The sequence below is a fragment of the Plectropomus leopardus genome, chromosome 4, assembly GCF_026936395.1.
Source record: "Plectropomus leopardus strain MGB_pleo_1.0 chromosome 4, ASM2693639v1, whole genome shotgun sequence".
Classification (NCBI taxonomy): domain Eukaryota; kingdom Metazoa; phylum Chordata; class Actinopteri; order Perciformes; family Serranidae; genus Plectropomus; species Plectropomus leopardus.
Genome location: NC_142179.1, coordinates 38713534 through 38741153, shown reverse-complemented (window position 1 = coordinate 38741153; position 27620 = coordinate 38713534). Strand labels below are relative to the sequence as shown.

At 40.0% G+C, this 27620-nt stretch overlaps 2 protein-coding genes across 3 annotated transcripts in view; one reads left to right on the top strand and one right to left on the bottom strand.

Moving 5' to 3' along the window:
• Positions 1-27620, bottom strand: part of cacna1ba (calcium voltage-gated channel subunit alpha1 Ba) — a 230573-nt gene that overhangs the window by 47140 nt on the left and 155813 nt on the right. The window contains exons 24-28 of one of the 2 annotated variants that reach the window (XM_088077242.1): positions 26913-26972; positions 26247-26353; positions 25822-25833; positions 22147-22167; positions 4000-4096 (exon numbers count right to left, since the gene is read on the bottom strand). In XM_088077242.1, coding sequence (XP_087933368.1) covers positions 4000-4096; positions 22147-22167; positions 25822-25833; positions 26247-26353; positions 26913-26972 — 297 coding nt within the window. The remainder of the gene's footprint in view (positions 1-3999; positions 4097-22146; positions 22168-25821; positions 25834-26246; positions 26354-26912; positions 26973-27620) is intronic. The other variant, XM_088077241.1, reaches the window with a different exon arrangement.
• On the top strand, positions 19123-20637 carry LOC148189835 (uncharacterized). The gene has a single exon (XM_088077240.1). It carries the CDS (start codon positions 19162-19164, stop codon positions 20008-20010), a length of 849 nt encoding a protein of 282 aa, XP_087933366.1. The 5' UTR covers positions 19123-19161; the 3' UTR covers positions 20011-20637.

Here is a 27620-nt window from a genome sequence, read left to right as displayed (position 1 = left end):
AGAGAGCACCACTGTTGCACTGGGTGCAATGTTACTTATTTACCATGAAAAGTCACATACACACAAAGGTCGATTTATCAGTTTGTAAGAATAGTCCCCCAAATTTCCTCCTTTAAAATTAAAATTACAGTGGCCAGCTGATTAATGGCGCTTTTCCACTACATGGTACCAGCTCTACTCTACTCTCCTCACCTTGTTTTGGTTTTCCATTAGGAAAAAGTACCTTGTACCACCTTTTTAGTACCTGCTCTCCTGGGGCTCCAAAAAAGGCCGACCAGGTATTATGAGGAACTAAATGGTGACGTGAAACACTGCAGACCACTGATTGGTCAGACAGAATCATCACTGTTTGTGTCATCAATGCGCGGCACGCACGTAATACCCTGAACAGCACAAACATAAAAGCTATTGTAGCAGCCGCAGTTTTGTATCATTTTTTCTTCTTTCCCATAATGCCAACCAGAAACATCACGCCGTGGTCCCTCGAGGAGGTGCAAACGTTCCTCACCTTACTGGCCGTCAAGCATATCCAGCCAGTGTGAGTCTGTTTGTATGAATAGTTAAATCTACGGGGGAGCTAAGGGGAGATCCCCTGAAAGCCTCCCTTGAGATGTTCAGTGGAAGCTCTAAAAATTGTTCATTTTTGTGTTACAGATTATATATTTTCTGCACATACAGATTCCTGAAATAGTAAAAAAAAATAGTAGTAATATGTCAATCTTGTGTCATTATTCTCTCATTACATTTCTGAACATCTGTCTCCACTATTTAACTTCTGTGTTTATTCCTGCTGTGGCCAACTTCCTACATTTATGTAGACACCTGAACTCCTCATCATCTGACAGAAGGAACAGAGAGTGAGAGGAAATGCTACCGGCGGGTATTAGTAGAATCTTTTTCGCAGTAACTCGCACCGCACGCTGCCCATAGATCTATTATAAATCTGGATACAGCCGTTGGGGCGGGGCCTCATTCATTCCTATGAGAGCTACTCAGTGGCGCATGAAGCAGGCCCACAGGAAGTGCGCCACCCTCTGAAGCAATATTTACATAGTGGCTTAAAGTGGAACTACAGCGTCACGTTATGCACACTGGCCCAGAAAGACTTTTCCCAATTTGCTTAACATTGGGAAAGAGACCTCCTTAAATCACTGGATACATTTTTTTGAGACATGTTGACTTTTCAGAGCGCATTTTTTAATAGCCATTATTAAAAACATTAAGTCCTAAAGACGTAAAATGCGCCATTTTCCGAATCAAGATTTGGAATTCAGTATATACATAAAATGAACGCGCACAGGACCCGCCGGGACTCTACCGCGTGAACGCGCATGTAGCTCTTGGAGTCCCTGACACAACACAGGCTTCGTGTCGGCCGTAGTAATGGATAATTTTGAATCGTAATTCATCATTTTTACCATCTTACAACACATCCATACTCTGTTGGCTGTAAAGCCTGTAATATGAACATCTTACCGTGTCTGTATTAAAGACCATATATACAGTCTACGGTCTGTATTCAAACTATTGGTTATCAGTAAGCAGCGCGGAGTACTAGTGACAGTTAATAAAAGGTCCTGAACAGTAGTATTTACTCAAAGTTGAGCTGTGTATTAATACATGGGGCAATATTACAAGGCACCACCTTTTGTTATATTTTTGTGGGCACAACACATTTTGATTCTGTTAATTTAATTTCTCCAGTCGTGATTAGGATATGATTCCCTGATGAGTTGTTTGTATATTTGTGTATGTGTGTGTAGAGAGAGAGATAAATATACCATTATCTGATTAGCACGTAAATATTAAAACTGACAGCACCGCTGTCATTATACCACCGATTAGCTGCTGTTGCTAATAAGCTAAGCTACTACAAGAGGAATGCTTGCGAACGAGCGCTGTTCACTATGAGCACTCGACTCGGGTAACTTGTGTGAGCGAGCCAGTGAGTCAGGGACAATGCTCGGGTACACTCGGCCGCATTCGGCTGCCGTTAATCACTTCTACTCATGATCTATGGGCCAGTAGATCTGGGTACACATCTAAACCCGGAAAAAGAGTTTTCTCTGATTCATGCGCCACTGAGCAGCTCTCATAAAAATGAATGAGGCCCCGCCCCCACGGCTGTATCCAGATTTATAATAGATCCATGGAGAGAAAGAGAAAACTCTTTTTCCGGGTTTAGAAAGGTGTAAAATACCCGGATCTACTGGCCCATGCGTAGAAGTGATTAACGACAGCCGAACGCAGCCAAGTGTGGCCGAGTGTACCCCAGCATTGACTCCGACTCACTGGCTCGCTCACACAAGTTACTAGTTACTAGTCACTCGCATTCCTCTCGTAGTAGCTTAGCTTATTAGCAACAGCAGCTAATCGGCTGTATAACAACAGCGGTGCTGTCGGTTTTATTTACGTGATAATCAGATAATGGTATATTTATCTCTCTACACACACACACACACACATACACAAATATACATACAACTTATCAGGGAATCATATCGTAATCACGACCAGAGAAATTAAATAAACAGAATCAAAAAGTGTTGTGCCCACACAAAAATATAACAAAAGGTGGTGCCTTGTAATATTGCCCCATGTATTATTACACAGCTCAACTTTAAGTAAATACTACGTTCAGTACTGTTTAGTAACTGTCACTAGTGCTCCGCGCTGCTCACTGATAACCGGTTGTTTGAATACAGACCGCAGATTGTATATACGGTCTCTGATACAGACACGGTAAGACGTCCATATTACCAGCTTTATAGCCAACAGCATATGGATGTGTTGTAAAAATAAATGAATGTAAAAATTATGAATTATGTTTCAAAAATATCCATTACTACAGCCGGCATGAAGCCTGTGTTGTATCAGAGACTCCAAGAGTTACATGCACGTTCACGCAGTAGAGTACCACGGGTCCTATGTGCGTTCACTTTATGTCTGGAGAAATACTGAATTCCAAATCTTGATTCGGAAAATAGCGCATTTTACGTCTTTAGGACTTAATGTTTTAAAAAAGGGCTATTAAAAAATGCGTTCTGAAAAGTCAACATGTTTAAAAAAAATTTCCATTGATTTAAGGAGGTCTCTTTCCCCATGTTAAGCAAATGGGGAAAAGTCTTTCTGGGCCAGTGTGCATAACGTGACGCTGTAGTTCCACTTTCGGCCACTATGTAAATTTTGCTTTAGAGGGTGGCGCACTTCCTTGGGGCCTGGCGCTGCCGCACACTTTATGAATGTTACATGTTGTAGTAGTGGTGCACACTACTCCAGGGAAGCTGAAGTGGGAGTGTCTATCTTCGACCCCCAGAAAAGTACCTGATACCAAAGGCAAGTAAAGTAAAGTAGAGCCGGTACCATGTAGTGGAAAAGCGCCATAAGATTTTTTAAAATGACTAATCCTTTTTAAAAAATGACACCATACTTTCGAGTTTGGTTTACATCTTCAGAGAGAACTAAAGCATTCATTATCAAAGACAAACACGCAGGTCAGTTGAGATTTACTTCACAGCTGAGTTGATTACTATGTGCCATCATACTCAAAAGCAGTCACATTATAGGGCCAAAGAAAAAAAAAAGATTTCCTGCCTTAAAAGAATACTTAACCCCCCCCAACGACTATTTAGATATCAGTCACTCACCTGGTCATACACTGAATTTGTGAAGAAAACATCTGTTTACAAACTGAAACTATTCTGGCAGTATAATCTAATTTCTCCTTTCATATGGTCAGTGCTGACTGCTACTTCCCTATTGGAAAAGGCTGTCTGTTTGAGATGTTTTGGGCATACAACTGAAAAATGAGACCTGGATTAAGCTGTATGATAATGGTTTTTGGATTTTTTCGCTTCCCGAGACATCCAAATAAAATGATTTATTCACAAATTCAAATAACAAGTCTGAGTAATTACTATAGAAATTGTCATTTGGGGAGTGAAATATTCCTTTAATCACACCCCAGTAAATAAAAAGCAAAAACAGCACTGGTGCAACCTTGAGTTTTGGCAGCCGCTTGATGGTCTTGAGAGGCCTGAGCACTCGGAGGACCCTCAGTGACTTGATAGTGCTTATGTCTTTGCCTTTGGTCCCCCTGTGGAGAGCAAACACAGTTAGACCACACAGAATTATTTATTAACGACATGTAGTTCATCAGTTCTTTTTCTGTGTGACTAATATTACTGATAAACAGCACATGTTTGAGAAATTGGTTTTCAGAATTAACTTTAACATTATATTTTAACTTAATTTCAATTTTCACCATGTTTGAAATGTGGCTTAATGTGAATACAGTGTGTTTAGATCAGCTGGGTCAATGAGGCACACAACAATAGGCCTTCTTGATATCAACAAAAACATATCCCTGAGAAGTTAATGTGAAATACAGAGTAAGGGCATGGTTAGCCTAGCGTAGCATAGAGATTGGAAGCAACAGAATTCAGCTTCCCTAGAGCTGTTTAAAGTTTTAAAAAATCCACCTCTAAAGCCCAACCTACCTCATTGAAATAATATTTATATACTATTAACTTATTTTCAGAAACATGTTACAAGAGAAATAGTTTTAGTTTAAATATTAGGACATGCTGTGTTGTGTGCTTTAAATCCCTGCAGACTTTTTCTTTATTAAACCATTGCCTGTCTATGATCTTTCTCCAATCTAGTGGAGTGTTTAAACATAACCATGAAACAGTTTAAAAATGATGTAGTCACTATGAGCAGATTTTACATTGTAAATGTAATGGATGATGAGGACAACTCCTAAGATATTCAAATGCCTAAAACAAAACTGAAACCTTTTTTTGAGATTCCTTAGATGACCCTCGGAGTCAGCTAATGGACCTAACTGTTTTGTTGAACTTACGACTCTTGTTAGCAGAACTAAATTACGACAGATTTTATTGCCTGTCCGACAGTTTGAGTTAACTTATGACTCATTTGGGGCAAGCAGCTGTCCACTGAACTCCTGCAAAGACTCAAGGAGACATCAGGAGATCCCTACGTCATAGAAACCGACAATTTATGTCTTTGTTGCTTTCGTCCAACACGTGACACACATCTGCACATCTCCAGACTGTAAGAGAGGACCACACTGACTGATTTTTGTATTCAAAGTAAAATGTACTTTGAAATGTTGTGTGGTGATCTCATACCTCACAAACACAAGCTGTGCCTATGTGTGTGTGTGTGTGTGTGTGTGTGTGTGTGGAGGGGTGTGACCTTTAGTAACCCTCTGCCAGCAGCATACTACACACTCAATGGAGAGACTTTTAAGACAGACTTTCGTTTTGATATGCATCTCCTCTATTTGTATCTTAATTATCGTTCCTTTACACTGTTGTGTGCAGATGCTGTATTGTTTTGTAATCGTGTGAACTGTGATTTTCTAATTATAGGTTTTGCTGATAGACCTTTGGTCATATAAAATACTTTCATACTTTGTTATATTGTGATGCTAGTACTTATATACCTTTACTCAAATATGATCTTTAATAACCTTTAATTATATCAGTGTTTTGACACTGTTGTATTACACCTATTACACTTACTTATTTTTACACATATGCGTTATGTTTGTTAAACATGGTTAATACTGTTTTACTTATTTAATGATCTGCCAAATAATTATTTGTTTTTCTCATAAGTGTTTGGTATCGATCAGCAGAGGAGAGTGTCATGGTTTCAAATATTGAAGATTTGAAGGCCTGTAGTGAACTTCATCAACACTTTAGGAAGACATTAGATCTAGATAGTTAAAACAGTAGAAGTGATAGAAGGGAGGAGTGTATTTGTCACAGGCTGGCTACAGGAGGACCCCAAGAAGTTGAAGGGGGGGGGGGGGTGTGCCTGCATGTGCTGTAGCCATGAGATGCTGTGATCTGCTGTTAATCTACCTCAAAAGAGAGAACTGTGGAAACAGCCTGTGCTGCATGTGTTCTAAATGACGATTTAGAACTAGAGGACTGCACAAGAGAGACTGTGAGACAAAGAGAGACTTCAAATGAAACAAAGTCTGATAAGCTGTCATCATGATCTAATCTCAGCCACATGAGGTGTCAGAAAATAGTCCAGCTGTTCATGGAGAGAGAGAGAGAGATGGAGCAATCAAACTCAAGCCGAGTTTGCAACATTTAAACCGACCGAGGCCATCCACCAGAATCACATGAGCATAACCAAGCTGTCTGTCCAGTGTCCTCACAAAGGCCAACTTTCCAGAGTGAACTGTTTCCCTGGCATCGAGACTTCTGAGGAAGGTGAAACGATCTTTTCTGTGCTGTTATGGGGTTGATGCTCTTAAATGATAGGGACACATAGGGAGTGTTAGACCTAAGTTAGGGTCTCCCATTAATGCAATTATGGGTTATTCTCTGATCAGGCCTCTTCTTTATCTTTTCCTTCAGTGTTTTATGGGATAGGTTGCCTCTCTGCTGTTGATCGATGCTTGACATTGACTTTTCTTTAATCTCAACTTTTCATCTGCTTGATCATCTTGCACTACTTAAGTGCACCGGATCAAGTCCAGATGTCACATCTAATTCAGTTCCTCACTGGTTTTCATCCCCTCATTTTATTGTTTCTTCATTTATGAGTTTGTTGTTCATTTAGTCGTTTTATTCATGTTGTGTCTTTGCTGTATTCACTGTTTTATCATTTATCCATACTTTTTCTTAAACTCATTCATTTGTAGTCTTTTAGGAGTAGTTTGGCTGTGTAGTGAGTAGTTTAATAAGACTTTCATATATAAAGACACTTAATCTTGTGATGTGTGTGTATAATGGCGAGTCCCTGTACACCTGGAAAAAGAACTCTGCAGCAAACTTCAAATTATGAGACTAGATTAATTAATAAGGCAAAATGGGCTATCAAGCTTTCTATTTTAATGGGTGGTGCTCCAAGGTTTTTAAACTCTAGTTTTTTAAACTATTGCAAACTTATTGTTCCTGATAGCCGAAGTTGAGTCCCATTACTCCACTTCATCTTTATACCAATTCATTTTTCTGAGTCATAATTTTGCATTATGAGTGATAGTTACGTATTTTGGTATCGATTTACTAATTAATTAATAATTTGAATTAATAGCTAATTAATTAATAAATCCCCTATTTAAACTGCTACATAAAATCACATATTCTGGTGGAAAACAAGTTAAATACATTGTTAGTCAACATTTTACTGATACGATAACTATCAACATGTTCTGACTCGCCACGTTAACATTTCCTTGTATTGTCACTAGAAAATGTAGTCCAGGCAGAATTATGTTTCCTTCAAAACATATTTAGTCTTGCAAATATCCATTCTTCCTCACCAAGAATTGCTACCTTTACAGGGAACTGGGCCCATTTAAAAAAACACATAATACATGTTATTCCTATGGTCTGTCTAGTTAAAAAATATCTGGTAACATTCTTTCCCAAATCCAAAAACTAGAGTGTTAAAATTTATGATGTCATAGGGTACTAAATTGGGACAATGAAGGGGAATGTTCTGAGTATATGGGTACATTTTCTATTTCAGAACTGAGAGCACTACAGTGTCTGTGGAGCAGCTCCAGACTTCAAAATCACAAGTTTGAGATTTACTTCTCTGGTTTCTGGCTTTTCGAGAGGGTAGCCATGTTCATAAATATTAAACAAACTTTCCCAGGCAATTAAAATAACATATTGTAATCCTTTATTTAGCTGGTGTTTCTCTTTAATTCTGAGGAGTTTGCATGTTCCTTTGACCCTTGGAGCTGTTTTGTCAGGGGCAAAGCTCATGTCAGGGTCTCCAAAGACAAAGTGGTCCCAGAGAAGGGGCCACACTAAGTGCAATTCGCAGACCTTTGACCCATGGGACTCGGCCAGGCACAGCCCAAGACACAACAAGAGGCCGCCACCTGTTGACCTGGTTGGTCAACAGGTGGCGGCCTCTCCCCTCTCCCAAGGAAATGTCCTATCTTTGGAGGAACCAAAACTGGTCCAGGAGGTGGGGTTGTATGAACTAGAAATGGTTTAGCTCATATCTAGGCATAGCATTCTGAAGCCAAATTCCTTGAGGGTGTGGACTCTGGCTGTTTTCAGATATGCCCAGGGTTAGAGGTGCTGGGCGGCTGTGTGGATAATCACGAGCCCCTGACAGTGTTACTACAGTGAATTTTTCTCTGGGGAACAAGAGGGACGCCTCTATGTGATTGCCAGTCACTGAGAGGAAGTCACTGACTGTTGTTTGTGTTAATGCACCGAGCAGCAGCTAAGAGTACCCAGCCCTCTTGCAGTGTCTGGGTGGTGTCCTGGAAAAGATACCAAACTGCCGACTTTATAGTTCTACTATATGATGACCTAATACTAATGATGAAGAAATCTGGAGGGGAGTGATTGGGAGGAACAGCCTGCCTGTTTTTGAGTGGTGTTTAGTTATTGGACTTATGTGCTAGCCATGGATTGGCCATGACAAACACCACACTGCAGAGGGTGGTTCATGAGTGTACTTAGCAACACAACATCTTAGACCAAAGATTACTTACTGACGATCTGCAGCTGTTTGTTGTGGAAACGCAATAGATGAGAACAGCAGAGCTGTCAGCTGATCCTGATCTGGTGGCTAGTTGGATAAGATGGTGGGAAGGCTGTCAGACAGATCTGGTAAACCCAAATGTGTAGTGAGGGTGAACCAGGAATGTCTTGCTGAGGCCCCTGTCCATGAGACCCTCACCCACTACCAAGAAAAAAATTAATATATCCTTGGGGAAGCTGGAGACATGGAATCCAAGTGGGCCGTGTTCAAAACCTCGATTGTGTAAGTGGCTGCAAGGAGTTGTGGTCAGAAGGTCGCGGGTGCCTCTTGTGTCGATAACTTAAACCGTCTTCTGAAGCAGCAGACAGGTACTGGTTGGCCTGATGGCCTGCGACTAAAGTGATTGCCAAAGCAAGAACCAAGTGTGTAGGAGAACTTGAGGAAGGCTATGGAAAGGGACTTTTGGTTGGCCTCAAGGAAGTTCCTGAAAACTGACTCAGGAAGGGAAAGCAAGGTTTGGTTAAGGCTGTGTTCACCAGGAGAGGAGAAGTGTTGACCTTGACTAGGGGTATTTTCAAATGGTGAAATGAGCACAAACTCATACCCTGGGGAGGAGGCAGAGTCTGAGGACTCAAAGGAAGCCTCACCCATATCCTTGGCAGAAGTTGCTAAGGTGGTCAAAAAACTCCTCAGTATTAAGGTGCCACATGTGGATGAGATTTGCCCTGAGAGTATGAAGGCCCTGGTTAGGCTGTTTTGGCAGACATGCCTATTCAGCTGAGGTTGGGGACAGAGTCTGTGGAGCGGCAGACCAGGATGGATTTATTAATTTGGCAGACACTTATCCAAAGTCAGCCCCAAATGAGCTACAATCTAAGCCACAATACTTTGAGGAGAAGCCTTCGAGAATAAGCGCGACAACACTCAGTTACTGTTCCAGAGTCTCAAGGTTGCAGGTGCATCGAGATACACGTGCCTTGCAAGCAACTTTCAAAGAGATAGAGAAGGATCGGGAGAGAGAGACTGAGAGAAAGAGCATATCAGGTAAGTAAGTATTTTTTTGAAAAGGTAGGTCTTCCAGCAATATTTGAGGACACCTAACCAAATTTGAATGACCAAAAAAATCGCAAAGTATGTAAAAGAAGGTCTAAAAATCATGAAAAAATGCACAGTATTCTCTGATCTGAAACGCTGGGGGCGTGTACGCTGGAGGAGCGGAGACCACGTCCAATCGCGGGACTATGCTAATGATGCTTCTCGTTTTTATACTGCTACTTTTTCAGGGGCAGGGTTAAGCTGAGTGACTCCAGTGTGTCATTCATTTGTAGATAGTAGTGAGTGAGAGAACTCATAAACCTGGATGAGGTCTATAGGCAGGTAGATGCTGTGCTAGTAGCTACACTATAGGTGACCATTAGTGACTTGAAATTTAATTAAATAATTTTGTCACATGAAATCTTATAAGATACAAATCCAGTGAAATGTAACATGTGAGCAGCAAAATGGAGCCAGAGAAGAATAATGAAGAATGGAATGATATGAGCAGTTTTTGGCTGGTTGAAGACCAGACCTGCTCTTGTTGCGTCATTATGCATCCTGTCTTAATGTTAAGCTAGCCATACCATGTCCTGACTCCAGCTCCTTAGTTAACAGAGATATGACACTGATATTGATCTTCCCGTCTTACTCTTAGAAAAAATAAATAAATAAACATCAACAAAAGAGAATAAGCCTGTTTCCTTTTACCTTTTTAGAATAGCCAAAGCCAAATTTACCACACTGAGTGCCCAGCCAGAGAATCATTCTTTTTCTTTCCAAATATGTTCTTACTGTTATTTATTAATCACTTAAACTGTGCTCAAGCAAAGTAAAAACAAGTTATGTTCAGCAGAATATTCACACAGCAACCCACACAGACCCCAACAGTCCTCAACTTTACCCACTACTGTGGTATTATGTGAAACACAGTGCGGTGGAAATGCTGAATAGCTGATTTTATAAAAAACAAAACATTAGACAAAACACCTTGCATCATCTGTAATATGTAAAGTAGGTATAAATGGCACTACCTTTATGTGTATGACTGTACAGGAGTGGAATGAAATTTCATTGGCACTTAGTGGGATATTTAGGAATTTGTTATTGTGTTATTCCTGAGCGGTACACAGCCCACACTACACTTCACAAAGGGACTTGCATCCCCTAACAATTCAGCTGTGTTTATCATGTAATATGGTTTACATGAACAATTCAGTGTAAAATCTCATGCAATAACTTAATTCACAGAGAGGTTTCCTTTGTCCTTTTCCTAAAAGAGGACTCCATTTCAACACATTGTTTTCCATGCAAATATGATCACACCTGTGCACCAGAGATCTTAATTAACAAGATGTCATGATAATCGAATAAGGTTGAGTTACACGGTTTTACCTGCAGTTTGTGTTCCTCCCCTCATGAGCTATCCAGGCGATTGCCAAAAACTGAATGCACCAATGTCAAAGTGCTAACGCAGAGAGTACACTTGTCATAAAGTAATTTTTTCTTGAGAAATAGTGTACTTTGAGTCGTCTGAATACTATAACCCTTTAACTGCCAGCTCAACTGTTTGGTACAATTTGCGGATCAGATACGCAAGGCTCCTATTTTTGCTGTTTATCAAAGTTCAGCCAAATTTAAAACAGAGCAGACAGGAAATCAGACAGTGCTACAACATTAAAACATTCGGTTAATTTTCAGAATAAAACACTCCATGTTTACGTCTGATCGTATTTCACTTAACTAAATCAACGGAACGTCAAAATGAGCAGATCCAGGCCTGCATTCATCGGGTCAAAGGTTTTCGGAGGTCATTACTGGCAACATGGATGAGGAGAAGCCAATTTGGGAGGTGGAAAACCATAAAATTAATTGTGACACCACACATCTTTTTATAAGGACAGCCACAGAAAGGAAATGGCATGGAGCAACTTATAGGAGTTATGGGAGTGACTAGACATCACTGTAATTAATCCATGAATTGACTGGAGTTATTACTTCTTCTTCTGTACTGATATAATGCGCATGATTCTGTAATTACCGCGGGAACTCCTCGGTCTCACCACTCCAGCTCTGCTGTGTTGGACTCAAAACGCAACCAGTGGGGATTGATGGATGATGGAGCACGGACCAAAACTGCAGTGGAGCCGTATCGCAACGCACATGCAAGAAGTGGAAATCCGGGGTTAGAGAGGTAGGGGACTCATCACTTGTAATCCCAATAGCCATAAATGATGTGTACATGAGCAGCCTCTAGTTTGAATGCTAGAAACAAACTTCGCAACATCTCATCCAACCACAAATAAAGGTATTCTCTCTGTATTATGAATATCCACACTTGACGGTGGAGCAAAAGGTCTGATTTAACAGAAAGTGTCAAGACTCGATGAATCATGTGAGTAGGGATATCTGTGCACACACTGCTCAAGGTCACTAAAGATGTTGCACTCGCTAACATAATGTAATGGATGTAGTTGGGAGAAGAATGAAAAAAAAGAGCCTGAGAGAGAAGCTCAAATCCTGTCAGGTTGAAACGCTGCTGGTAACAACACAATATAGGGAGCATGAACGTGCCTATAGCGTGGGTGGGAAGGGAGGTGGATGGATCAAACAAACCCAGACTTTCGTGTAGGAGTCTGGTGTTTGCTTCCCATCTGAATGTGATGTTCTTTTCTACACATTACCCTGTGCCTACTTTGCCTAACCCTAACCATCCGTGCCAGCATGTGTGTTGGCATCCTGGTGTTGGTTGCCATGTGCTTTTGTTGCCTAAACATAATGTGTATGGTGTCATCCCACCATGTGCATTTACTGACATCATGGTAGCGACATCCTGGAATGTAAATAGCAGATGCAGAAGGACACCTTAAATGTAATATTTAAACTACGTCAAATACAAAGCTGCAGTATGTGACAACTTGGAATGAGAGAATTTTGGACATACACATAATACAGTTAACAAGCCAATTATGCTAACAACGGGTCGGAAAAGTCTAACATCTTTTGACAGCACAAAAGCTAGTGGCTTCTAAGGGACAGCCCTAGTGATTACCCAGGACTCCCTGGAGAGCTGTGGTAATACTAAATAGATTTTTTATCAGTTGCATTGTACTTTCAAATGCTACATGTTCACCAGTCCAGAATAAAAAGGGGAATAGAATCAAGTGAATACCATGATTTCAGAAAATGAATGGTGTTTTTCTTGTAAGACCAGCTATAGCAAAGCTGGAAAAGATGAGGGATATAGAGCAGAATGCCTGTAAAGACATGACAAAATGGCGGCAGTACTGAAAATCCAACCCATTGAGAAAAGATGAGCCATATCAATAGTTTTTTTAAATCTCCCAGATGCATCAAATAGTGTAAACCTGTAACTTCTTAGAGGCCTGTGCTGAGTAAGTACTTCAAGAAGCCCTGAGAAGGATGATTAGAATAAAGGGATGATATGGTCTCCTACCAGTCAGACGTGCCTCGAAAATATTCAAAGGGAGGATTCCAGGAGGGTTTCTTATTCAATGCTCAAACTAAATCAGCTGGCTCCTTTTGACTGAATGAGTAGTAGCTCTACAATGAGCTTCCTCCAGATGCCCTAAATACTTAGCCTGTCTCTGAAGGTGAGCCCAGCCACCCCATGCAAACGGTCTCCTCAAACCTACCAATACAACTTTTGTGGAAACGGCAGAGAAGGAGAAGCCTTCCCTTTATTTCTGCCAGAGGTCTCTGAAGTAGTTGGGAAACTCTTTAGCAGTAAGGTGCCCGGTGTGGATGATGTTTGCCCTGAGATACTGAGGGCTGTGGACATTGTTGGGATGTCTTGTCTTACATGTGTGGAGGTGGTTGACGAGGGGTGATGGCTCTTATTTTAGAACAGGGGCAGGAGGGTTTGAAGCAGTTGTGGTGTTACAATGTAGCCTACCTAGGAAAGGTTATGCCTGTGGGTCCTGACCGATTGTGACCATACAGTGGTTCACTGTACTTGGTGTAAGCATGACTGTTGATGTTGGTGGAAGATAAAAGTGGTGAATGTGTAACCTCACTTCAGTGGCTACTCTTCAGTGTCCTCTAGGATATTTCCTGAAATTAATTTGAGCAGTTCTGATTATTGCCACAGTCTCTAGGAGCTCTTAAAGAACCGCCAGACTCCACTTTGAGAAGTAGTGTTATAAGTTGTGGGTTGACAAACCTTATAGCATCCATCTGATGATATAGATTTTGTCTTTCCATGTGCTCCTATGAGATCACGCAAATCACAACGACATGCAACAACTTCCATGCTCCGATGCACATTCGTCTAGCATGCGTTCATAGTAACATAAAACCAGAGGGTTTTTTAGACCAGGCAGTCACATTTTTAATATAAAATATAAATATAAATAAATATTTCAAAGAATACCCCTCAACACCCTGATATATATAGTAATGAAACAAGAGACAAAATGAAATTGGACTCATTACAGAGGCTGAGATGTGACAAAAGTCAGTCTGACACTTAGAGGGACATGAAGGTTCAAATGACAATTAGGACATCTGGCTTAGATGTGGCTGAGGTCATGACTGTTCATCATTTTCCTGGAACGAGAACAGAGAGCTCAGCCCTGACAACAAATCTCCCCTGTCTCAACACTGATCTATTTTTACCTCCATTACACCCCAGACACTCTCTTTCCCTTTCTGTCTCGCTTTCTTCATCCCTGAGAGTATGGATTGCATTGCTCAGCAAGCCGGCACTGGCTTTCTACAAGGTGTCATCTCAGTCAATGAACTTGATCACTCTGCAGAGTTTGTGATGTTGGTGCCTTTTGGAGAGTTTTTCATGCAAAATTCCTTTTGTTCGGTGTGTTGGCTTATTAACTAATACCCCTTTCCCACAAGAATTATCGCATGCACACAGGTTTTTCAAAGACAGATAAACCTGCTAAATATAAGTGAGTTGACTATATTCCCACGACTGGTAAAAATACATTATGTGTGTGTGGGTTGCTTTGTTGGTGTGTCTATGTGATGTCACAAACAGGCTGGAGAACAGGTAAACAGTAGATAGCAACAGGAACAGAGGTCTGTGGAAACTTTCCAATGGTTTCTTCTGTTTATCTTACTTATCCAGTCTCTCTTTTCTTCAAGGTGTAGATGTATATGGATCAGTGTTTTACTGAGGAGGAGGAGATGGGTGGTAATTATTGATGGCGCACCATTGCATTGCATTGCCTCGCTGGTTAAGGAGCTGAAATTAGTATGTTCACATCAATGCCAATCGAAGCCTGAGGCAATACAATTTGTGTCCACTGTAGAGTCATTTAATCCGGGTATGAATGCCGATCATTCACATTCTCATTGCATTAAAAGCCAGATGTTAGCAGGTGTTAGCAAGTTTTTTGTGCAGTGGGAATGAGGCTTTACAAATTAGCTAGTGTAAGGATTGGCCCTGGGTCAGCCCAGCTCTGCTAACAATGGTAAAGGGAGCGTATGCTAGCCACAGTCATTGAACTGGCATGTATTGAAAAATTTAGAGTAATAATGCTGCAAGTCTGAACAAAAGATGTCTCTGTGAGATAAGTTCAACAATTAATATTTGCATAGTCCACCACATAAGGTAGCTAATGTTACACGATGTTAACATTAAACTGGCCATACTAACAGTAAGCTAAGGTTCATACTAGAGGGCCAGGCACTCATTTGCTTTGCTGATTTGTGATTTTTATTGCCACCTATGGCAAAGGCAGAAAGACAGGGAAACTATTCCTGTGCTGGGAGGGGATGCCAGTTGTCTCCTGTTGGCAACAAAGTAGGAAATGGTGTGGAGTGAAATGGTTGCCACAACTACCCAGCCAGGTACAGCAGTCGGCCAACAACTGCCTCAGCTGCTTGACTAGGACACTGGATGGTGCCTCTAAGCATTACCTTTTTAGAGATTTTTAAGATGTGTTCAGACTGACAATACAAATTTTAGAGGCAGAGCAACTGCAAATTATGTCTGTAATTTATGGCATAATATAGGCATGGATATTTCTATATACCACTCTGTTAGCTACACAAAATTTGGGCTCAAATTATTCTCTAATGTCTATTTTGCAAATGTTGGTATTTCTTTTTGTAGTTGGTGTTGGACAGTGGTGGTGTGTGGCTGCAAGTCACTTAATGGGACAAGGAAAACAATGCCCCATCCTGTAAACTCTCCTCTTATCAACTTTGCTTGCTGGCCAGGTGGAGGTTTTTAAATGTAAACATCTTTAAACTTCGAGGAAAAAAATGGAGAAAATTTCGGGACGCATGACCATGTGGCCATCTCTTTGAGGTCAATATGTGTAATCAAATTATGATGAATGTCCCCAGTGGCACAAGAGATGGAGCCAATCAGAGCCTGGAGCACGTTCCTGGACACCACTGTCGACATCACTGATAACATCAATCAACTCACTGAGTCTGTGGTGGATTTAATTTGTAAAACAACGGAAGCAACTAAACCCCAAACTACAGTTAAATCAATCCACAAGCAGAGGGATTACCAGAACCATCCAGGACACCATGAACACACACACTGCAGCTTGTCTGGAAACAACAATTATTAAGCAGCAATGCAACTACATTACATTACACAAGTTAAAAGAGGTGACAGGATCCCTTTTCACTGGAGTTTTACCTTGTACTATATCATGTGACAATTGACTGACTGACTGACTGATTGATTGATTGATTGATTGAAAATTGAGGAGGACACAACAGCGCAGGTTCAAAATGTTTCGTCACAAACCGAGTATATGACACACATCTGCTGCTTTGAGCAGTATTTCATTATTTGACGTCTGTCCGTTGACCCTTGTTAAATCTAAAACGCAGACTGGCCAGTGATAGCGCAGGATCAGCCAGCTCTGAGAGGGTCCAAACACTACGCAGCTGTAGCCCATTGACTTTGGCTCTGTGGATTTCGAGCTAAGTGTTAAGCCCCGGGCATGTTGTGTAATAATGATACTTGTTAGCCCGAGAGGTTGAGAGGAGATAAACACTTTTTCCCCATTCCAAAACCAATATCAAACCCTGAAAAGTGTAGGGTTAGCTAGCTAACTAAGTAGTTACTGAAAATATAGCCTTGTGAATGTATACACATGCTACTTTTGCTTGTTAATGACTGTAATAGTGAAAAAAAGACCGACCCCGTTTCACAGGAACAGTGGCGGGAAACAGGGAAACTTTCCGATATCTGGCTGTGGGGGTGTCAAACTCTGTTCATCTACACACCATGCCATAACACACAGCCAGGTCAAAATCAGCAAAGTTTCCCTTTATTTTTTTATTGTCTTCTGTCAAGATCGCCAAGTGATGTGGGGGTTTACTTTTACACTGTGATTTGTACATAAGGCTTTTGCTTCTAAATATCTTTATCTTTTGAACCTGTTTTTGCTGCTGGGTCAGTCTGACATCCTGGATATCCTTCAAACACATACTGTCATAGACTCCTTTGTCTTATCATTCTTAAATCCCTTTTTTGTTTTTCCAATATTTGATAATATTTCTTCGGGGAGGGCAGTTAGTGACATTGTGCCAGCAATGGGTGGGGCTTAGTAAATGTTCAATTGACTCTAGTAGAATTACAAACTGCAGACGCACTCTGTTCAGCGTAACCAGGCGGTTCAAAAGACTGTAACTTTGCAAGATACCAACTTTATTTGTCCAACACAGACTATAGAAGCCTCAAAGAAGTATCAGCTGAACAATAGAATGTATTTTTGGTTTTTCAATCCACAGGCAGTATGGAGAGCAGGAATGATCACAGCAGGCGTGTTTCCATCAACCCTCAAATCGCCCAAATTGAAATTGCAAATATAAAATACACCTAATGGAAACATGTCAATTTCTAAAAAAAAAAATCTCCCACTCATGGTAGAAAGGTTTTTACACTCGCCTGAGGTGGTATTTCAGGCAAGTCAAAAAACCCATATTTTACAAAACTCCAATGGAAACACTTTTTGGGCTTTTTTAGGTCACATGATGCTATGGCTATGTGCTTGTCAGTAGGAACTGGCTCTCTCAGGCATGATGCAGCAGGAGCTTCTAGAGCTGTTACTGCATCACATAACTCTTCAAAAGTTGAGCGGATCATCTGAAAGATTTGCATTCACAATTCCTCTCTGAAATCGTGGACTATCACCTCTAATCCCTAATAAGTGGCCGCTCCCACGTATAAGGGGCTTTCCTTTCCATTATGGCTCCATAACATGCCTACCAAGGTTATTATCGTTAAAGAAAACGAACGAAATGACGAAAACTAGAATTAAAAAAACATTATCATTAACTGAAATAAATAAAAACGACAATTAAAAGAAAAAACGATAACTAACTGAAACTGTATTGTGTGTTTATAAAACTAACTAAATCGTATTGAAATTATAGATACAAATTCCTTCATTTTCATCTTTGTCAGTTTTGGATTGATTTGAAATCGAGCTTGAGCAATTTTACGTGAGCTGGCTGCACCATACAGCACATCACGTCAGTCACTTCTCGTCACTTCGCGTTTAGAGTTGGCTTCTCGTCACCACTCTACCTGGCAAAATGGCATCAAAAGTTGGAAAAAAGCGGCAAAGTCCTATATGGGGCTTCTTTGAATATGACGGCGAAACAGATAAGAGCAAGTGCCTTGTAGTGGAAATGGGTGATAAAATATGTGGATTACTTCTAAAGGGAAAAAACCCTACCAATCTAAAAGTCCATTTGAGAAGCTCGCACAAGAAGGCTAATCATGAGTGCCTCGACAAAGTGGCGTCTCTGAGTAGCTCCCCTCAAAGAGAAGCAACACACCAGCCAGGAGGTAGTACCAGGAAGGAGGAGACAACCATAATGGACTGCTTTCACCAACGACCAAATAGCTGCTGGTTAGTTAATACGCAGGAACGTCACAAGCGGGAAGATGCTCTCGTAAATATGTTTATTGAGACTGGTATGTCTACAAGACTGTGTGACTCAATTGCCTTCCAAAAGTTTAGCTTGTCACTCAAGCCAAAATTCAAATCACCCGGTGCTGCACGAGTGAATAACCTTATTGGAGCTAAGATGGAAAAGGCAAAGCCCAAATTAAAAGACATTATAAAGGACGTGAGGAAGCTGACTCTGTGTGGATGGTTGGAGCGAGAGAGGATTAACAGCATCCTTCATGGGTGTGTCAGCATGTTTTTATCATTCACCTGAAGGCCAGATTTACCATGCTCTGCTTAACCTACATCGACTGGAGCACCCACACACTGGGGAGTCCATTGCTCGCTGCATTGATGAGACATTAGAAGCATGGGGTATAGGAGAAGACAAGGTGCTGCTCATTGTGACAGACAACGGCTCCAACATAGTTAAAGCTGTGCGGCTGCTTAGAGGTAGAAGCCAAGTACAAAGTGAGGAGTCCACAGGTGGCTCAGGGGCTCAGCCAGGAGATGTTGGAAATGGTCTGGATGAACTGTGGATCGAATCAATCAGAGTCGGAGGAGACAGACGAGAAGGATGAGGAGACTAGAGAGACGGGAGATCTCGGTGAGTGTGTTTATAGTACCACATTAGTCTTATTGATTTTTTAAAATTTGGATATTAAATGAAATGATATAAACTCTGGTTCGAGATTATAGCACACGTTGAAACAGCACTTTTGATATGCCGAGAAGACTGCTGGAGATCAGAACTGAATTTAACCAAGTACTTGAGGAGCTGGGCATGGACACGCTTCTCACAAGTGATTGGGCTAAGCTGGAGAACCTGGTCAGGCTGCTTGAGCCCTTTGCCATTCACACACACCAGCTTCAGTGTGACAGCCAGTCACAGCCGTGCCAAGTAGTGCCATGTCTGCTCAACCTTGAGGCACACCTGCTGACTACTACTGCTGCTGGGAAGCAGTTAGCTCAAGTGCTGCTCAAGTCCTTGCGAGAACGTTTTGCTGCCGTTCTTAACCCTGATTCCCCACAGTTTGATGCTACACCAGCAGCACCCTGCCTACTGGATCCATGTGTTTTACTGGTTCTTCAAACACCAGACGTGGTGCCACTGAGGAGGGCAGCAAAGTCTTTAGTACAGAACCTGGCAGCTCAGTACCCAGCAACTTCTTCTCAGGAAAATGTCATTGCCACTCAAACTGAAGCACACTCCCCTCCTGCTGTCCTTCAGAAATGCCGCTTCCTTGCGTCCCGTGTGGAAGTCAATGTGTCATTGACAAATGAGCCTGATGGAGCTGACAGTCTGTTGACTGAAATGAAGAAGTATGGCGAAGACGTCAAACAGGGTGTGGTTAATGAGACACCATTGCAGTTCTGGAGATCAAGAGCGGCTGTCTATCCAGAATTTGCCCCTGTGGCACTAGATCTAATCAGTGCCCCTGCCTCACAAGCCTTTATGGAGTGCATCTTCTCAGTGTGTGGACTGTTGTCATCTGGCCTGAGGAACAGAACAACCACATCCTTGGAGCAGTGTGTTTTCCTCAAGATCAACAAGAAATTGTTGCTTGACTGAAGTACACCCATCACTCTCTTTCTCACTTTATGATGTTAATACAATGAGGTACTATATTGTTAATCTACTGCATTGATATGTACCTGCATCTAGTGCTGAAAAGCCTAGTTCTTAATTTATTTTTGAGTTTGTAATTTTGGTCAAAAAATGACTCAAACCTGTAGAGTGTATTGGCTTTTTGAGTTTGTTCATGTTATTCTCACATTGAGCTCCCTGAGACTCCTGGCTGTCAAGAATTGTGACACGTCTCATGAATGGGTTTATATTCTTTTGTTCATGTGTCTTTAGTCTGTTGGCTATTTTGATTTGTACCAGGTGGGCACACTACCTGTATTTAACCCCAGAAGCAGTGTTACACACAGTTTGCACATAAAGCTGCTATCCTGTGGACTGTTATGGTTGTTGTGGATGGTTGGTTGTTCAACAGTGTCTGAATACATTTTTTAAAACCGTATCTTTTGTTGAGTTAACTCTGATCTTTTTGAATCCTGCACCTGACAAATGGACCAAAATATGAAAAAACTAAAACTAATACTAAAACTAATAAAAACTGAACTAAAACCAAGCATTTAGAAAAAAAATGAAAAATAACAAAAACTAGAAAATCCACTATAAAAACTAATTAAAATTAACTGAATTAGAGGTAAAAAAAAAAAGAAAAAAAAGGCAAAACTAAATAAAACTAAACTATAATGAAAAATCCAAAACTATTATAACCTTGATGCCTACATGGCCTTGGATTAGAAATAATGATGGTTAGTGCGGTCGCTGCAATTGAAATAAACCTGCTAATGTTTTAAACATCCATCGCCATGCTTCTTGGAATATTAGAGAAGGAGAGGTCGCAGAACATCAATCAGTGGAAACACAGTCATCTTAGCACTGTGTTTTATCGACATCTAAATTCTAAAATACTGCTTAAGATTTGTTCAAATCTGTAATGGAAACCTGCCTAGTGACAATTAACTCTAATAACTTCAACGTACATATGACATGTGATTACTGTATAAATCAAGATAAATAAAAGTCCGAACTTATCATTTAATGTATGTTTTCTGACATTTTTCCAAAAATATAATCCTAAAACACTTGGTTAATTTCTACTTAAAACACTTTTTTACATAAATGTAACATTCTACAATTTCAGCAAGTCATCTATTGTTACAGGTTTAATTCCCAAGTGCTAGATAATGAATGTGTTTAAATTTCTAGGGTAACAATATTCATGTTCATACTTTTGGTGTCTAAAACAGCAGGAAGTAGCCCAACTCTTCCCATGGACTTTTCAGGGTTATTACACACATGACTATGGGTAACTCAACAGTGAAGTCACTAGATATTTCTCAGTCAACAATTCTAAACTATAAAAATAAAGTTGTGCAGAAAAAAACGTTTGAACCTGTTTTGAGTAATCCATTTGCCCCCTAATGACCTCATAGTTGCTGCCTGCCCCTCATGCTGAGAAACACTGGCTGTGTGTGCACTGTGAGGGCTGGAAGGCTGATTGGTGTTTGATGTTAATCAGAAAGAAAAAAGGGGCATTCAGGCTAAACTGGCCTAAGTTCGTTGAGGGTGTCTGTTATGTGTGAAAATGTTTTTAAAGACATGGACCTCCAAATGACATCATCCATGCTAATCCATCATGCTAAATAAGGAATGTGTTTAAACTTTGATATTATACATTGAATATCTATTTAAATCAACTTTTTGATTAATAGTGGTTAATACTGAAATTGACTATTATAATTATAATAATGATCAGGGTCATTTTATAGAAAATAAATCTAGAAAGAGATACTGTAGGTCTGATTTCCAACCAAAAGGGTAAGGTAGCATTTTGGAATGAAACTGCTCAAAACCATCAGTGATTTTGGTCGGCATAGGCAGGTTTCAGTTGAAAGCTGTCAGACAAAGGTTACTGTAGTGTTACAAAAGGTATTAGATTGACTGGATTGACTTACTACAGTAAGTTAAATTGTTTTATGTTTTATACATGAAGGTGATCGAAGCATAAAAAGAATGGTACTTAGAAAGGGTTGGTTTTGGGGGAAAGGGTTCGGGTAAGGCATGGGTAAAGGGTGGTGGTGGTGGGGGGGGGGGTGGGAGGTGTCAGGGTGGCATAGGGAGGTTCCCCACCTGGTCACACCTTGTTGCGATCTACTTGGGGGAAAACAGTGGTAAAACAAGGTACAGCACATTTATGGATGCTTTACACACACAAACAAAATAAAGCACATGTTTGCATCAAATGACAACACCATAGTTTCTAGGAATTAAAACACAAGTAAGATTCTACATGTTTTGGTTGGTAGCAGAACACTGGGTGGGTAAATCCCAGTAAAGAATAGCTTCCATAATTTAGCTCCAATGGAGGTAGTCTATCACTGATGTAAGAACAAATCAAAGCTGTTGGTGACTATAGCAGGCATTTGCTCAGCTCTTGTTCTGTGATTTGCACACTGTTACTTTATCATCATACTGATAATTGTAGTAAAACAAATAAAAATATCATCCCAGCCCTGAAAATCAGGTTGTCACTAACATCTCAAGCTCATGTTAAAAAGCATTATTGCAGTTTGCAGCATCATTTGTGAAATGCACTAAAAAGCTGCAAACTGGAGCATAACACTTGAGTGGTTTCAGCAGGTGAGATGACAGTTTCACAGATTCAGCTTTGATGGGGATGTTCCAATTGCCACAGGCACTCAACTAAATGGACTGCAGACGAACAAGTTGCATGGACATGCATGGTGAGTGAATGACAGCTGTCTCTCACACAGGTCTTTCTATCTGGCAAAACAGCTTTGGCAAATAATTTGATCAATTTAATTTAATCTGCTGAAGCATCAGATATGTAGGACGATCAATTCATAGTATGGAGACCCAAAGTGCTCAATATAAAATTAATAAATTTTGAGAGAAAGATTCATGAGTAGTATAATATAATTTTTTCTTTTGTTTTGCTTTTGTTTTTTAAAAAGGAGCATGGGACAATGATGTTTGCACCTCCCTCCTCAGTGTGTGAGTCCCTGGTCTTGAGAAGACATTTTCATTTCATTATGCAGCAGAGGAGAGCGGAAATATATAAATAACCATGAAATTGAAAATATAAAATCTATTTTTTAATACTCAGCTGAGTATAGTATCATGAAATTATATTTCATGCTTCTCCTTTCATAATCAAAGACAATACCGCAAACACTATTAACCACACTAAATACCATTATTTTAAAATGGTATTTCTCCAAAATCAGTTTTTTATTCGACAGCTTTTCATAACAGAATCATTGTAAGTCAATCATAACAGGCTGGGCAATTTTGTTATATGTTGTGTTGCTTTAGTTTGCAGTGAGCCAACAGTCAGTCTCTGTAACACATTCTGCCCTTTTGGCATTATGAAATAAAATAGTAATTGGGGTAATCAGTGTTGTAAAATAAAAACTAGGGCTGTCAAGCCATTAAAAAGATTAATCTAATTAATGACATTCTCTGTGATCAAGTAGTCAAAGAAGAGAACGGTGCTCCTATTAACAGTTCCATCTCTGTATTTTTTAAATGTAAATGTTCCATTCATGGGGCCAAGCAGCTTTGTCTCGTCTCCCTCCATCATGTTACAAAGCCACTGTGGCCTTCAGTGTCGCTCTGGGTCAAAGGGCACCACGGAATGCAATTTATCAGTTTTACTTTTTATAATGGAATTTTTTTTTCTGTGATTAATTTATTGAAATGAATATGTTTTTTTTGACAGCCCTAACTAAAGCTGTTGGAATTCACTGTTGGCTAAGGCTTGCCCCCTTAGTTACTGTTTCTACGTGTAACACGGAGACACAAGGACCGACGCACACTTTGGCCAGTCAGGCTGACAGCACCAGAACTATTGTGTCAGCCTCAGTCCTGATCTGTGAGCGCTCCTGTGCACATGCTTTCCTGCTTAGCCAAACAGACTTAGTGTTTTAAGGAGAATTATTTTATTGTTGAGGTAAAGTAGGGGTACAAATGCACCCTGAGGTACTGGATTTTTATTGAAATGCTGAATATTGTATTTTTGATTGCAAAATGATTGAATTATAAATTGTCTGCCTATAATTGATTGTTTCTGTTTGTAAAGGGCCCTAACAGTCCAGGAGTCATGGCAGTGAGTATCAAGGTATGACAGTACCTTTAATATTAATCTGTGTGTGCCTGTGTTTGACTCAGATTACCATGTATTTTGTTTAATCCACAGACAAAGTGCTAGTGGCAGTTTATTTTTATATTATATTTAACATTGTTCATTTGTGAGTGATTCCCCACAGTAGCATGTCTCATCACTGCTCTGGACCGCAGATCCATGCATGTTCACATCATAAATGTTTTAAAAGACCTGGATACAGCCATGGAGGCAGGACCCTGTTCATTCCCATGAAAGCTGCTCAGTAGTGCATGAGGACTGAACAGATCAAATCCTTAGTAGTCAAACAAGTCGTTTTGAGGGGGTTTTGATGCTCACAAAAAAGGATTCACTGAATTACAGACATCTCTTTACAATATAAACCCATGGAAAAAAGTCTTTCTGGGCCCGAAACTCTGACACAGTAGTGTACAGGACCAGCCTCCACACAGTGGGAACAGACTACACAGTTGGTGTTGCCATCATAAGTGGGACTTTTTAAAACGCAACCTGTAACCCAACAAATGTATAAGCTATTTTAAATTGAACACTGTGTCTCCATACATGGATACACTGTATGTATGCCGCAGTGTAGATAGAAAAAACTGCATATAAATGGAAATGATGTGACAGTACGGTCATAGGGCACTCTCAAAAACCTCTAGCTAGCAAATACAGTAGATCTAATGTAAATGTGGAGAACACACTGATTTTCCCAGAGACGTGCCCTGCAGCAGAAGCCTGCTCGTTACATTAGTGAGCCTCTGGTGAATTAATGATAGAGAATGTGAAATTGATGGTATCATTCCAGTCCAGGAAGAGCTGTGGCAAAGGGCAGATGAAAACGCCTCCCATCAGAAGCAGGAAGATAAGGATGATGAACAGATGACACAGCCCTCTATAGCAGAGGAGACATGGAGGAAGGACCTTTGGTCAAGCACATGAGGGTCAATTACAGGGAGATCTGAGATGACAGGATGGGAGTGTGTCCCAGACACAACAGTGCACACTGCGAATATCACCCATCCTCACAAGCAATTTCACTGCATATACTAAATGTCTTACAGGCTTTTAAGGAAAAATACACCTCAACAGCTGATGGTGATGCATCTTGTTTGTGAGCTTTCTTTGCTGTTTAGCTCCATCTACAATCATCATTTTGCAATAATCATAATAACTGTAGTCAAATCCAGTAAAGGTGAGGTGATTTTCCACTGACAGTAGCCTTGAGATGAGAATTCAGTGCAGCTTTGTGTTGTTTGGAGAAAAGTCAATTTGTGTCTCATTTCTGAATGATTATGGTCATTTTTCTTTGCTTGTAAATTCTCTACAAAATGTAACTCATTAGAATGCGTGTTCAGGATACATGTCCAATCACTCACTGTGAATGGAGAAACATATGTGTGTGTGTTTGTGTGTTTATATAATATATAACATTTCAGCCAGTTAATACATAAGTACCAACAATACTATGTTGTAGAAAACTGTTTTCCTCAGCCTTAAAAAAAAGCCTGTATACATGTAATCAAGTAAGACTGAATATGTGGGGAAATTACTTGTTTTGGCAATGAAAGTGTGTGTGTGTGTATGTTGTCTCTCACATACATACACACATATAATGACACAGACAGGCAAGATGATAGAGGTAGAGGAGGCATTACCCCATGAAGCTCCTTCAAACGATCCCAGCACAGAAACAGGGACAGGACCATGTCAATAAACACATTGGAGAATTACCACAACACACACACGCACACAAACACACACTTCTCACTCTTCCAGGACTTGTTCAGGGTTTATGGTCAGTGTCTTGAGGTAGCACAGTTCAGCTTTCAACTCTGCTAATTTCACAGTTCTGTTTCATCTACTGGTAACTTACCTTTTGGTTTCTGGTCTAAACATACTGTTCCTTTCTTCTAACATTTGGCAGACTGCAGTAGATGCTGTATGATGGGTTTCTGCCCCCCTGACTCCCCATTACACCCGATCAGACCAACAGTCACCACCAAATCTGATGATCAGCATGAACTATTTACAAATTGGATACATCTTATTATATAGCAAAAGTAGAACTTATTGAACTTACGAAAATGCAAAAGCCACCAGTGCCCCACTGACCACTATGAAGTCCAGAATGTTCCACAGGTCTCTAAAGTAGGATCCAGGGTGAAGCAACAGGCCGAGGTCCACCATCTAAAGCAAACACACTCTTTAATTCTCTTCATTTGATTTTATTTGATGTTGTTTTACTTTGTTTCATATCCATAAAATTAAATGATTTTGAAATACATCAGATTTAAATATGGAATTATGTTATTAGGCCTTTAACTAAGTGAGTCTATTATATAATGTCTTATATCTTCAACATCTTTTCTTGATGAACCTATCATATATTAATATTTTATGGTTAATCATGTATAATACATTAATATTTTTAATATTAAAAATAAATAATTTAATATAATTAAATATTATTATACTTAAAAAATAATTAAGAGGTCAGTTAGTTAGAAGTTATTTGAACTAACTATAATCATTGTGTTAATCAGCCAAACCATTAATTTACCTGAAAATAAAGTGGATTATAAATAAAAAGGGACAGTAATGCAGCCCAATGTTCTAAAACAACCATGGTTTCAGTGAGGCACTCACTGATGAACTTTCACCAAGTAGAAAATGTAATGAGTCAGCTACTCGATGCAGACAACTGAGAGTCAAACAGACAGTCATTACAGGTTACGATACAACTAACCTTGATCACCATTTCAAAAGTGAAAACACCAGTGAAGGCATAGTCCAGATATTTAAGCACCTGCAAGAGAAACAGAGAGAGGAAGAGATAAGTCAGTACTAAAGCAGACCACAAATGCTGGAACGTATTTTCCTCTGTAGCCATGGCAAAAAATCATGTATGTGTCATTTTATATGCCTATGTTCTATATTTTAGACACCAAATTATTAAACACAGGAGTCAGTTAGGAGGGAAGTTAAAGTATCTTTGTCCTTGTCACTGTGGACATTAATTAACTTCATAAGGCCAAACTTCACACTAGCTGGGTTTCCATTATAGATTTGCGCAAAACTTGAGCTTAATTTTTGAAATGTCAATGAAACACAATCTCGAGCACGATTTCAAGAGGAATCATCAAAACTTGATGATCCGCTCAACTTTTGAAGAGTTATGTGATGCAATAACAGCTCTTATAGTGCCTGTTGCATCATGAGGGAGCCAGCTCCTACTGACAAGCACATAGCCATGATATCATGTGACCTAGAAAAGACTAAAAAGTGTTTCCATATAAGTTTTGTTAAGCATGGCTTTTTCAAATTGCTTGAAATACTGCCTTATGTGAACATAAAAAGTTTTCTGGCAATAAATTGGAGTTTTTTCTAAACTGATGTGTTTCCACTAGAGAGAAAATGGGAATTTGATGTTGAGGAAAACATTGATGTAGAGCAG